The sequence below is a fragment of the Prorops nasuta genome, unplaced genomic scaffold (genome assembly GCF_024137725.1).
Source record: "Prorops nasuta isolate Cenicafe-Biocafe unplaced genomic scaffold, Cenicafe_Pnas_1.2 PNAS00005, whole genome shotgun sequence".
Classification (NCBI taxonomy): Eukaryota; Metazoa; Arthropoda; class Insecta; order Hymenoptera; family Bethylidae; genus Prorops; species Prorops nasuta.
Window position 1 is genome coordinate 5625582 of NW_027116802.1, and position 14363 is coordinate 5639944.

A 14363-nucleotide genomic window follows, 5' to 3' on the forward strand; every position below is an offset into this window, starting at 1 on the left:
AGTCTTGCCGATTAAAGGATTTCTCTCGAGATTTATAACGAGAATAACTGAAGCTGAAACTCTCCCTTAATGCTTTTAAATGAAGAATACTCCGCGTTTTAAAAGATTTTTTGCATGGGAGTTCCCGAGGCTCTCCTCTCTTCCCCTGGGGGTTCGATAAATCTGAAAAATTTAACCCCGAAGAAAACTAAACGTTTCGTCGATTGTTTATAAATCATAAATACCTATATCTATAGCGTTGCACAGCTGCATGCATTAGTCGACAAAAAAATTCTTTTGGGAACTCGTATAAATATTCATCGACGGGTACATCTACCATTGTACTGTGTAATTTTATGCAAAACTAATGCATATACGATTCGCGTGGTACTGGTAAATGCAAGCTCGGAACGACCCGCGTTTATACCGTAGATATGTGTGTGTGTGTGTGTGTGTGCAATAGCGTAGATCTTTCATCGAATGAAAGAAATAAATTAAGCGAGAGAGGATGAATGCATGAATTTAAGGGGGGCGTGTTTTGTGGAGAACGAATAACGAGAGGCCTCTAATTAAAAAAACACTATGGGGAATATGTTGGCGATCGTGACTTGCAAAACTTTCCTAATTAAGAAAATTTTCGGTATTCTTCTTCGTCGATGTCCTATACATAGAATCGTTTGTACTCATGAGGAAACAATTATTAAAGCTGCAATGTTTTCAGAAAGCAGGGCAGATTGTGTGGCCCATAAGGCTGTAAGTCAACTTGACGGCGCAGAAGCTATAGGTACATACGTGCAAAGGTCAATACTGCAGGTACAAATAATCCCAGGGCCCACGCACGAGCCAACCACCTACACCCATTGAACGGTGGAAAAAAAAAGAAAAACACAAAAAAGCATAGCTCGACTGGCAGGCATCACGCATGAATTACAGATGGCAAAGCTTGCGTCAAACCCAGTGAAAATGGCCACTTAACCTATATCCGGCAGCTTTTTTAACAAGCCCTAAGACATTATTCATATATAAAATACTGCACAGCTCCCAACATATTTATAATTCTTTTTTGCCTCGTCAACGGTAAGCCAACTGTAAGTCCTGGAAACGATAATTAATTGCGAAACATAAAAGTGTGCTGTCCTAGTTACCGTGGTAAAAAGAGTTGTGAGAAAAAAGGGAAAAGTTTTCGTAATGGAGAAGATTGTGCTAAACGCGATGAAGATGAATCGCGTTCTATTCTATATAATGTTCTATATCTCGACAATAGACGTAATAAGAATCTTCAACAATTTGGATGACTCTTCCTTTTTTTTCCACACTTTCGGTTGCTCCTCTTCCAGCTTTCTGTAAGCAACGGGGTAGTTTTACAGCTTATCGTTGCGCGATAGTGCTTTATCAGGTTTGTTATATCTTTTACGACTATCCTTTGTATTCGGCGAATAAACATGGAGCTTTCCGTTTATGTATGTCTATGTGTACGTGTGTACATACACCAATCTGTATAGTATATGCGTCCACTATCCTGACAGAGGCTTTAAAGTGAACGCGATATCCACCACAATCTACATGGCAGATAAAAAGCAGTCTAGTTGGAAATTGATATTATTTGCCGGATTAATAAACAGATTCTTATCTAGATTTATTTGGTCCGAGCAGAGAGCGTATAGTGAGATTTGAATGGCTGGGAAGGGGAGAAAATTGCGAAAATCTCAGCTTCCTACGAGCCGGAGGAGTGAAAGATGAGATAGGGGTAAAAATGATATCTCGGCCAATTACAAATAAATTGATACTGCTTTATATATAGATCCTACGTGCTAAATCCGACTTTAACGTATCAGCTAATATATTTCAACCTATTTTGGCAGAGATTACAAAGATATAAATCGAGAAAACTGTATAACGGGAAAGGGGTCTTTTGTCCATAGCTATTTTCTCTCTCCTTTCTTTTTCCAAGAATTCATATTTGTGAGCGATATTTGGGAGCCACTATAGGCTGCACGCGTACATATTTGCAAATAGGTTGTTTTCATATCTCTAGCGTGATGCATGTGTGGGTTAGGTGTGGATAAAGAGGAGACAGAGGTGGTACTTTTTGTACATAAGGAAGAGTAGTCTTCTCTCTGTGACGGAACAAAGAGAAAACAGAGGAGGGTTCTTGTATAGATATATGACGATGGAAAACGAACAAGCGCTTTTATACGCGACGTCGACGCCACAAGTTGCTACCAGGGAGATTCATTTTCTTCCATTTCCCTCTCCTATAATTCCCCGGCGTGTTATCAACAAGCCCGCCAGCGAATGGCAAGCCTCCCTCTCTCCCTCATAGAAACGTACACACTGCGCAAACTGCACACTTTTCCTCGTTCCTTCATTTTCCTCTTTTATTTTTTTATCCATCATATCAGCTTCCGATCGGATGTATCGTAGCAGCAGGAGTGATGAGTCGACAGAGCGACTCGACTCTACCTCATCGAGAAACGCCTGCGCGCGCTCAACTTTTATTGATTAAATAGAAGGCGAACACTCAGTTCGGTTGGAGTCATCGAACCGAGCGGATCGGCCACAGCCTTCGCTGATCTGTCCCATCCCTTTTAGGCTTCAGCCTACACCGACGAACAACCCTCCCGCACCTCTAAGCCACCGCAGCTCTCGATATCCCCTAATACATATATATATATACATGCACTCGCCAAAGAGAATTCGATGAACAACCGCCTCCCCCACTGCGATCCAACTGTCAACAGCAGCTCTCGCATAATAACCAAGCAACCTCCTTTCGTCCTTCTGCAATCTTATCACAAACTAGCCTTATATAACATATACCTGCTATCGCAATGCTTATTTTATTCTTGTATAAATTTATCGTTGAGTTATATCCTAGTATATATTTATATACAATAAAGAGAGAGAGAGAGAGATGACTCGTAATTGTTTATTTTTTATATACTTAATCATAAACGTGCATTGCGTCTTGCATGGTTGAAATGTCATGTTATCTCTTTCGTCTCGTTCTCCCGTGGTAGTGGTGAGAGCGATGATATTTCAAAATGAGCGTTATTTCTGACACACGAGAAGAGCTGGCGTTGTCGCATTGTCGCTCAACAGCTTAGTCCAATCACTGTTCTACTACGTGCGACAACAGCGCAGCCATACAAACCACGCTCAAAACCGCGTTATAATTATTCAATTCCTGTTCGATCCAGTGGCTAGCCCAAATACGTACAATTTGAGATAGGAGCGACGAGACGAGAATTCAATTACATAATGTACAAACCATCGGAGGAGCTCGAGAAAAATCGGTAAATTCTATTTAACCTCTTGTTATTTACGATCATTTCAATGGCGGATGAAAATAGAAAGTTTTCATTATTCGCTTGAGTTTCGGTAATTAAATTGATTAAAAAATACAGAGAAGAAGGAAACGCGCAGTAGTATAATATATGATAAATCAGACATGTGAAAAATTGGACGAAAATCAGAATATTAACATATCGTATTATTGTCTATACATCGTGCTAGTGAAAATGGAGTTATGATTATGCAGAAGCCTTATTACAATCAATAATTGCTTTCCGAATGGAAAAGTAATTAACGTCGATTGTAAAGTGCTTTATTAAAACAATAACTAACTTTGAACCATGTTCAGTTACGTACAAGTTTAATCTACTCAGTGGGAAATTTCAATGCTTGGTAAAATTGGTCGCTTAATTGATGCAACTTACGTATTACGAATTAGTCATAGGCGTACTTTTATTGACATTTTTTCTACATTTTCCGAACGACGTGCACAGAGTAGGTATTTTTTATTAATAGAGTATAAAATCAGGTATTTTTTATAAGGTAAAACCGAAGCGAAGCAGCGGGATGTGTTTTTGTCAATCCGTGTGGGGGGAGGGGAAGATGCCTCTCCACAGTCCCGATAGCTCGGCTTTGTGTATACACTCTAGTGACTTTAGGCTAATATTTTGTGTTGGTGTGGTCGGTGTTTTTCACACGCGGATCTACGCTACTTTCCTTGGGGTTGGTTGTTCGATACATGCAAAACTATATATATGTATATCGAACGAATTTACTAAACAATATAACGCAGAGATCCTCCTACGCCAATGCGACCATGCACGATATTTTGGCGTTGCTGCGCATGTTAGCTTGCAATGCAATCTCCTTTGCCTCCGCAGTCACTGTGAATCTCGTGAAATATGACCACTATCCAGACCAACTCCGTAGGAAAGCGCGCCGCTCGCCTCCTGTATATATATATATATATATATATATATCTTTTACTTCCCATTCCCGCCAAATACAAATCTTGAATTAACGCCAAGACCCAACCTGCAGCCGGATTAGCGCCTTAATCCTTCAATTTTCAGAGACGAATTCTCTTCATCGGACGGAGATCAGCCCTGAAGCGGTTAAGTGAAAAAGATAAATAATAATTGCAGCGGATCTAACCGCGAACGAATGTATACATTATCTATTATTGCACTCCTACTTAATTTTACCGACGAAGGTTCCCTGTACGAAGAGTCTACATGTACCTCGAGAGAAATCCGACAAGGAGATATTTTTCCATTTATCGTAAAAAGGTTTCTTTGAGAATTGAGAAATATTTTCTTTGAGAAGTTATTTTCACAGACACGCGCAAACATTATTATTGTTGAAGCGTGTAACTTTATTATGCTTTTTGGAGCCCTTGAAGCGGAGATAGTATACCTATATACATAACTGCATAGGTGTGCGACTTCCAGCTTTCATTCGATAGGTCGAAAGGTCCCTCTATCATGATTTTATGGAAGGATTTGTTGCCATGAAAGATTCTGTGAAAAATAAAGAAGCTATAGGGAAAGACGTGAAAAATCCGTTGTGTTGCACGTCTTATTTCTCTCTCTCCCTCCTCAATCTTTCACGTTGAGAATTTAATGTCGCGTTGTCATATATATTCACATATCAAAGCATATCTTATTGCTACGCTTTATACGACGAATTTTTCTAAAACCAATTCAAATCCAGAAATTCACCGTACGCACCTCCTCTGAAATCGAAATAACTGATCGAGAACGATCAGTCAATCACGCGTTACACAATTTCGTGCTATGCTAAATAGAAATTGGTAGGAAAATCGATAAAAAATAGCCATATAAGCTTTTACAAATATCGATAAAAGAATTTACAAAGAGAGTAATAGTAATTTGTGAAGGGAAGGAAGATAACACCATGCATGCAGATGGGAGTAGGAACGGGATAAGTCGTTTTACCCACGTATCATATATCTCTTTATTTTTCTCTTCTCGATTTTGCATATATACATAATTTTTAATGTCGTCACAGTGTAGGATCGTGTTACACAGGCCACCTAAGACCGTACTACGCGCAAAAAATAGAGGAGTCCGCCGAGGGTTGGAGTCGACTAGGAAAATGACGGATGGAAAAGGGTGGAAAATGTGAGGAGGAGGAGGAGGAGAGGGCGGGGGGGGGGGGGGGAGTTGAACCAGTGGCAGGCAATTTCGGAGGCTCGATAGCCGCGCGCCCTGATGGAAAAATAAAGGTTGAGGGAAACTTTTGGGTTGGTCCAACTAAACTCGCGGTACTCCCTTACGCCAAGTGAACGAGCTCGTGTAGTATATACATACCACTTCTAAAATCTACAAAGATACAGCCTGATCTACGTGTGGCGGAGTCGTCGCTCGCTAGTCTCCGCGATGACACGTACGCTCGCGCCTTAATTTCGTCCTAATTAATATAATACAGAAAGACAAAAATATAGAGAGGGATAGAATTAACGAATAGCGAGGCACGCTACTCGAACTCAACCGGCTGAACAATATTAATAGTCTCTCGTTTTGGGCCCCATAATTGTTCTTCGATCGTACCTTTTGTTATTTCAATTGTTCTCGCGCCAACTTCCAGCGTCCCTCAAAATGAAGCTCCGATTTCTTTCTCACACCTTTTCTCGTCAACGATCGAACGCGTTTCTAACAACACGGAGCGCCGGAGAATAAACGACTAGTCTCTCGCATATCTTTTCACCTGGCAACGATAGCTATAAGAATTCTCGTAAAACGCCTCCGGAAAATCGCGAAAGCCTCGCGAACGCACGCGCAGTCTCACGGTTCGATTTTCACGAGCAATTCGGGAGCATGCGAAAGACGCGAAATAAGTCTCGCTCCTATCGCTCATTTCCGCATGATTGAGGAAAAGAAAATTCAGTTTTCCTTCTGGATAAAATCCACGCTTCGCACTCACCCGTTTAATCGAGCAAAAAAGTCACAGTCGCGTTTTGACCAAGAATTTTCAAACTAGACGTATTATAGCAATTTGCCAAAAAAGCCCCCCCCCCCCCCCCCCCCCAATACCAAGGAACCATATACGAAAGATGATGAAACACTACAGGTTCGTGCGCGTGCCAGTTCGACCAAATTTCCCCGCTCCTTCCTTCTGGCAAACCTCTCGGCCTCTCGCGCGTAATTATTTGCCTCGTGTCGAGGGTATTTTCGCGAGGCGCAATTATTAGGCACGAGGAAACAATCGAGTGTCGCGGAGCAGCTTTGAGGGTACGCTCGAAATTATTAGCACATGGAAGAAAATAGTAGTGCGATATGGTATTCTATAATAATGATTACTTTAACGACGACTGTTCGTCACCTTTTATATATATATATATATATATATGATGAAACTTAATTATTTATACTATAAGCTATGTATTGTATATTATGTATATAATATAATTTATGTACGTGTGTATGTATAATATCTGAGGGCGTTGTACATATCACTATACTTCATCGAAATTCAAAGACCCGTATTATTTCATCGTTCGAACGGCAATGTGCCATCGACACCTCGTGTAGTAAGTGTCAGTGATGAACCGTGAAATTATTGATGTATATCAAGTTATCAAGGGCGTACTCGCTCCTCCGTCCAGAAAATTTCTCTCTCTCACCTCCAGGTAATTATCATTGAAGAAGATTGAAAATCCATGTAAAAGCTCTCCAAGTTTCCCTCCTTGTCGCGCGCGGTACACCCTTGCTACTTATTTATATATCTATTATGTTTATATGTATATCCGTCTTTCGAACGTTCCTGATATACATGTTTTATACGAAGCATACGTGTATTTACGGCAAAATTTATTCCATATATATATATACAGGTACATGAAACAAATAACCGAGCCTTCCGGGGCTGTTCAATTTATCACGATTTCCTGTAATATTCACCTTGGTACATTCGCTTCCATTATTTCGGACGCCATACCTAGATTACTCCGTTAGAATTGGTTAATCAAGTTTCCTCCCACATTGAATTGGAAGAATTCCTCTCGGCAGTAGCAAATAACGCAAAATTTAATGCGGCATTCAAATGATGAATCACATTGTCGGCAGAAATTAGTCAGGCCGCTTGTGTGTGTGTGTGTGTGTGTGTTGTCGTAAAGGACGTAAAGGAACGTATGACCAAACAAACGCATCGAACGCGACCAAAACGGCCCTTATATCCTATATTTTATCGCTTAAAACAGTTTTTATCTCATTGTCGATTTAGCACTGTGTGTGTATACAACAATAATAAGAATAATAATGTTGATGAGACGATAACAGTGGGTGAAGCAAGAAATGTATATATATAAAAAATATAGTAAACTCAATGTTTCAAATCACAGAAATTTCTGGCGTCTCGCTCGAATTGTCAGCACGACGCAATGGAACATGGTGTGTTTATGTACTATATATAATTTACCTAAATATATACGACAATCAATTGTATATATTCAATCTATGAATTAACGTTACGGCTAAATTAAACGCGAACAATACCATGCAGCAGCCGCACGAGAATCGATTAGAGCTAAATCATAGCATTTGTCTCCTTTTAAATTATATCAGAAGGTTTCATCTGAGAATTACAGTATATATGTCGATTGTCACTTTATCGCTATTATAAGAGAAACCGGTAAACGGAATGCGCGTTAATCATCAGCTGTCCAGCAGCCACAATACAATTTATGTATTTGGTGAGAGAACATTTTGGTTGTCTTATTAACGTCAGCTTTTAATCGAATTAACGAGCGAGAAACAATTGTCAGCGACGAACAATATCCGTCGATGTGATATACATATACATATAGATGTGTATGTATGTGTGTGTATAAGAAACTTAAAGAGCTCAATCGGGAGAAAGTAGACTGCAGTGTATTTTCTGGTCCACGAAGAAAACTTATTGGGAAATTACGTTCCAGAAAGAGGAAAGTGGCCCACGTATATATGGAAAAATCGCTTTGAATCCAGTGCTGAACGCGCGCGGTTCCTCGTTGGGCTCGACGTTACTGCAAGAGAGAAAAGAGGGAATCTTGCCTCTTCCCACGTGCGCTTCTCTCTCTCTCTCTCTCTATATATATATGTATGTGTGCGTGCGCGCGCGTGTGTGTGTGTGTGTGTGTGTGTGTGTGTATAGTCGAGCTTGTCAGCGAGCGGAAGACTGCAAGGGTCTTGCGTATACCCAGTGAAACGCGAGAAGCGGCTTTTAAGAGTCAACTGACGAGCCATACATCGGTCGATTTATCCTTCTCACTCGGCAAACGTGGGATGGCGAGGACCATCGTCATCGAGCAGCAGACGTGGAGATTTTTTCGCGCATGGATTTGTGCATACGAGCTACAGTTTAATATATAGAGGAAGTCGAGGATTCGTATAATTGCAGCGGTCGATTTGGAGGAGGATGGTGCGAAATTCGCGCGTACGGGCGGGCGGGGGCGGCTCTTACGCGCTCTATTCCCGAACAAATACGAACTCGTTGTAGTGGTTCCAGCGGTTCTCCTCGAGATCTATGCCAGGCTTGAGCTGTTCCGCGTTGCCGCCGGCCGTGCCGGATCCGCAACTCCCGACGAGCTTGAATCCCTGCTCCTGGAGCATGTCGAAGGCTTGCTCGATGAAATTGTGCTTGAGGAAGAAGCGGGAGGTGTACCGATCTGTCAGTCCGTGATCGGGATCCCGGCTCTCGTTGAGCGTGCTGCCAAAAACGTCCCGACAGATGGCCACGCGGCCGCACACGAGGATTCGCGAGATCTTCCGGAATTTCACGTCGGCCAGTCCTTCCCTGCCGAACTGGAAGCTTCCCCTGTAGCCAACGGTGATGTAGCCAGCGGTGCGTCTCTCCGAGGAAGCCGATGTGCCGCCCTGGCTCGATTCGGTGTTCTCCAAAATGGCACGTTCCAATCCCGGCAGTCCGTAAAAATTGGCTTCCTGCCGGAGCCTCTCCCGCTCCCGGAAGCCCTCCGGCAGCACCAGCGCCTGATTCCGCAGAAAGTCCAGTACATAGCGGAAGAGGACGCCGTCACGGTCCAGAAAGTACTTGCCCTTGGCGTCCTTCTCGACGTGGGACTGGCCGGTAAACAAGGAGGCCAGGTGGGACTCGCTCTCCCTGGTCAGCGTCGTTAAGGCCGTCGTGTAGAAGACACCGCCCACGTTCAATTCCACCACGCTCGGCACTTCCTCTTGCTGCTCCGACTCGTCCACCATACTTCCGGGAACCGTCCCTCCCTCCCTCCCTCCTCCCCCTATATGCTCGCCTGCCTTCTTTCTCCGCGCGCACCTTTGTCCTCCTCTTCCCGCGTGTGTAACTGCGCTGATCCTAACTGCGGTTATCCTTATCTTCCTTCCGGCTCGAGATCACAATTCCCAATGACACTTAATGGCGGCCTCGAGGCGTCCGTAGAATCGGATGAGAAATCGATGCTGAGAAAAACGGTGTGTACCGCGAGGGTCACCGACCTAGAAATTCAGCGGTGATGCCAACAGCGATGCACGGAACGATCTACCCTCCGGAGGGGAACGTAGCCGACGAGGACCGAGCAAACTGGCGCTCTCAGAGACTGCGCCATCGACTACTTTATATATAGCAATAGTAAATGCACGCAATCCTAGTTCTTATCCCACCTGACACCCCGCTCAGATGGCGTTTCTATCCGAGCGACTCTTCTACATTTGCGAACTGTAATCATAAACACATTTTCCCTCAAAATAATCTCAACTTTTATATCCAATCTATCGTGAGTTTTCACAGTTTTTTTGCTTAATCTCTTACCCATTAGCTTTCGCCCCCTTCCTCTCCATTTGTCAGTGTGCGGATAACAACAGCTGTATACTAGGCTTGGATGAACAACGTTTCGTTAAATTAACGAATATCACATTGAAATTAAAAAAGCCCGCGTGTTTTTCCCTTTTTTGAAATTTTTTAGCATCGGTCGGTAAAGCAGAAAACGCCAAGTTTGTGTGGTGAAAAAAGAGCACTTCTTCAAGCTTGAGAGACACGACGCACGCGCGCTTATGCAGAGCAATGCTGGCCAGTGGCCGCCTTTGCGGTGATCGCAACTCTGTTCTTGTATACAGGCTGGGGCTGGAGATTGTGGGGATTGGTGGGGATTCTGGGGAATGTTAATCTAGTCGAGTGTTTGATAGTGTCCATGTTGAACGATGCCTCGGTCGGTAGTAATCAGTCATGGAAGTATTATTGTTGTATTGCGATGTTGACTAGATATCATGTCTAGTGTCATTTACTGTGAATCATTACAATTAGATCTATCGCGGCTGACACGTGTTCGAATCTTACGACGATGCAAGTAGAGATTAGAAAAAAGATCGAATTTTCTTATAGATTGTGTGTATCGCCTAATGTTATATGCTGTGTAGCTTGACGCATGCAACAATTTCACCTTTCCATCGTCGCCGGAAAAGTAGGACAGCTACGCATGCCGTGAGTTCTTTTTGCTCCGCTCCTTGCATTTCTCGTCATTCTCCAATTGAGAGATCTATGAAAAACATGGCGGAGAAGAGGATAAATTTCCAGCACGATGAGGAAGGTGGTAATACCAATCACTCGTGGAGCAATGGTCCCGATAGTGGAGAGGATGACGTGAGCGATGATCGACTACTCCACATTGATAACCAACCAAGGTCGATCTTAAATGCTAAAATCCCTAATATCTAATAAAACTTTCTTTTTAACGTCGTTGTTATCCCTAAACCATTCAGATTCCATCCTTTGTTACACTTTCATCCAATCACATTCTGACGGCTCTTATAGTGCCTATAAAAACATTATTGAAAGAGCTTTTGGGATTATCAGTTTTTCAAAATATACTACTCACCAATAACGCTGCGCGATATTGGTATACATATACTGCAGTAGCTCTTTATTACTGATCTAAGGTTACAGTTGTAAATATAACGCGCAAATGTATGAATAATTTGTGCAGAGAAAATATTCGTGAATAATCGCTGCGCAAAATCATAACCTTGATACTGTATACTACATAAGTAGTACAATATTACGAAAATAATGTATCAAAAAGGGGCGGCAAGGTCAACAAAAAAAGCCATTCGAAAAAAAATTAAAAAGTTTCTACCTAGATTATTCTTTGTCTCGCTGGTACCTCGTATAGCTATACTAGTATCTTTCGTGAAAACAGCTTAGTCGCCTGCTGCGCTTAGTCAACCCCAGGTACACCTATCCTATCGGTTTGAGCGTTGACGTTACAAATGTAAAGCTACTTGATGCTTGGTTTCGATAAAACGAGACAATGTTTAAAAGGCAATTGAACCATTTTTGCACACATTCATAATTATTAGTTTGATCACCGATACATGCTTTCTCGATCAACAAAGAATGACTTGTAGCTACATAAGATATTTAACAATGAAAATTTGGCTTACAGGGAGCAACGATCATTCCCAAATGAATCTACCGCATCAACCAACTCGACGCACATGGAGGAGAGAATGCGAAGGAAGCTAAGATTTTTTTTTATGAATCCAATAGAAAAATGGCAAGCGAAACGAAGATTCCCCTATAAATTTGCCGTACAAGTGATCAAAATAGTTTTGGTCACCGTCCAACTCTGTTTATTTGCGCACAACAATTATATGCACGTTAATTATACTTGGGACAATCGCGTATCTTTCTCTCATCTCTTTCTACGAGGCTGGGATGCCACGCAAGAGGTGAGTAAACTTTAAAGTGACATGCATGTATATACAAGTATGAATGATGGAGAACGTATTATCTGTAACACTATCTGATAATTGATACCAAACATAAATTCTATTCTAGGTCCCATTGTATCCGCCAGCCTCGGGTCCAATGGCATTATACAGGAAACCGGAGTTTTACGAAACGATAGACTATGCTTTAGATGGTTACCACAATCTGAGCGATGCTATAGGCTCGTACTCGTATATAGCCGAGGACAATTCTGTGGGACCGGTTTTGCTTTGCATGTATCAATATAAGCAAGGCACCATTTTCGGCTTTAACGAGAGCTACGTTTTCGACAAAGAAATTATAGAAAAGTGCATAAATATCACTCAAGACGTGTACTATCGAGGATTCAAGTCGTCAAGAAAATTATTGTCCGATAAGGGGATAATTGTGGACTTCGACGCTTTTTTCAAGGCTCATTTGAAATTCTCCATTAAAACGGTAAATTTAAGAGCAGCCGGCCCTATGACGCCGCCAGATTGCTATCAATTCGATATCAGAATAGACTTTGATAACAGTGACTACGATGGGCAAATGTTGCTCTCTCTGGATGCGATACCAAGGAGGCTCCAGTGCAGAGGAGACACTCGCTACGTCACGGATAATAAAATAGACTCCGCTCTGAGAACAATACTCAATTTATTAGTAATACTGATTTGCACCATTTCCTTCGGTCTCTGCTCTCGTGCTATTGTCAGAGCTCAATTACTTAAATTCGAAACTGTTAAATTCTTCAAGAACATGTATGGCAAGAATCTCAGTTTCGATGGCAAACTCGAGTTCCTCAACTTGTGGTACGTCATGATAATCATAAACGATATCTTGATAATCGTAGGCTCCATAATAAAGGAGCAGATTGAACGCAAATACTTTGGCAATGACCATTGGAGTATATGCAGCATATTTCTAGGTACTGGTAATTTGTTAGTTTGGTTTGGTGTATTGAGATACCTGGGCTTTTTTAAAACTTACAATGTAGTTATTTTAACTTTAAAGAAAGCCGCGCCTAAAGTGGCTAGATTTCTTTTATGCGCTATTCTAATTTATGCAGGATTTACGTTTTGCGGCTGGCTAATATTAGGCCCTTATCACATAAAATTCAGATCCCTCGCCACTACATCCGAATGTCTCTTCGCTTTAATCAACGGCGATGATATGTTCGCTACATTCACAATAACGTCTTTCAAGTCGCCAGTGCTATGGTGGTACTCCAGAATATATTTATACACCTTTATATCCCTCTACATATATGTCGTGTTAAGTTTATTCATATCTGTGATAATGGATGCGTACGATACGATCAAAACTTATTATCGCGACGGATTTCCCAAGAATGATTTGCTGAGCTTTATAGCTTCCTGCACTGACGAAGCTTCTAGCGGCGTTTACAAACAAGACTCGGAGGGGGGCGATTTAACCGAGCTTTTACATAAATTTTGCTGCTGTCGAAACAAGCCATTTTACGGCTCTTTTTCAGGATCGAATGCCGACTCTAGCAAAATTTGAGATTCGCTTTTAATTAAATGTTTTTCTTTTTCTTTCTCCTTTCTTATTATCGTATTGTAAATAACAGAGAGACAATAAGTCCTCCAATGTCGATCAATACTCGCATGAGCAGCGCTTATCGTTTATTTTGATAAAACAAGAAATAGGTTTGACTCAAAAGGAGCAACATGTGTTCAAATAACCTTATTGTTATGGTTTTAAACTAACAAACAAAATTTTCATTAAAAGCAAAACATCTCAAATCTTCCTCTATGATTTTATAAAGAAAAAAACTGTGTTGATTTTTATGCCATAAATTTGTGATTTGCTAGTAGTGGTGCTAATTTTGCATTTAAAATCAATTTTTAAGAATTTACGTACAAGTATTAAGGAATTATGGATATTGATTACTTCTAAAGAAATGTAGTCTTAATATTAATATGCTTAACCAAATCGTTATGTTATATTAATTATTTATAATACATATGTTTTTAACATATAACTCTGTGAGCTATCTCTTTTTAAACGTTCTGTAAATGTATAAAAACAAAATAGTAGTCAATAGATATGTATATGTAAAAATTTAAATGTATAGCTTGCCAAAGTTATAAAAGAAAAAGTATCAGAATATAATATACCTATTGTTTTTTAAAAACGTTTGAATCTTATTTCGAATTTCCATCCCCCTTCTCCCGTATCATTGATATAAACCTTAAATAATTGATGACACAAATTAACTTGTTAATTGTTAAAGTAATTTTGCAATTTTAAATGTTTTATAACATTCTGTTTATATTATTTAAAACGTAATGTGAGTGTGTGAGTAAAGATCCACAAAGATACCGATAAATATGCTATGAACATCCAAG

At 41.0% G+C, this 14363-nt stretch overlaps 2 protein-coding genes across 4 annotated transcripts; one reads left to right on the top strand and one right to left on the bottom strand.

Moving 5' to 3' along the window:
- Positions 1 to 5236: 5236 nt before the first annotated feature.
- On the bottom strand, positions 5237 to 9513 carry Ktl (BTB/POZ domain-containing protein Ktl). The gene has a single exon (XM_066726739.1). The coding sequence runs from the start codon at positions 9489 to 9491 to the stop codon at positions 8742 to 8744; it is 750 nt and encodes a 249-aa protein (XP_066582836.1). The 5' UTR covers positions 9492 to 9513; the 3' UTR covers positions 5237 to 8741.
- A 914-nt stretch (positions 9514 to 10427) lies between these two features.
- LOC136773969 (mucolipin-3-like) lies at positions 10428 to 14117 on the top strand. 3 transcript variants are annotated; one of them, XM_066727991.1, is made up of 4 exons: positions 10428 to 10587; positions 10662 to 10925; positions 11687 to 11972; positions 12082 to 14117. In XM_066727991.1, exons 2-4 carry the CDS (start codon positions 10783 to 10785, stop codon positions 13513 to 13515), a joined length of 1863 nt encoding a protein of 620 aa, XP_066584088.1. In that variant the 5' UTR covers positions 10428 to 10587; positions 10662 to 10782; the 3' UTR covers positions 13516 to 14117. The 3 variants fall into 3 exon arrangements, with proteins under 3 accessions (XP_066584088.1, XP_066584087.1, XP_066584089.1); XM_066727990.1 differs by having other exon boundaries at positions 10428 to 10925; XM_066727992.1 differs by lacking the exons at positions 10428 to 10587; positions 10662 to 10925 and adding an exon at positions 11005 to 11562.
- The last annotated feature ends 246 nt before the right edge of the window (positions 14118 to 14363 follow it).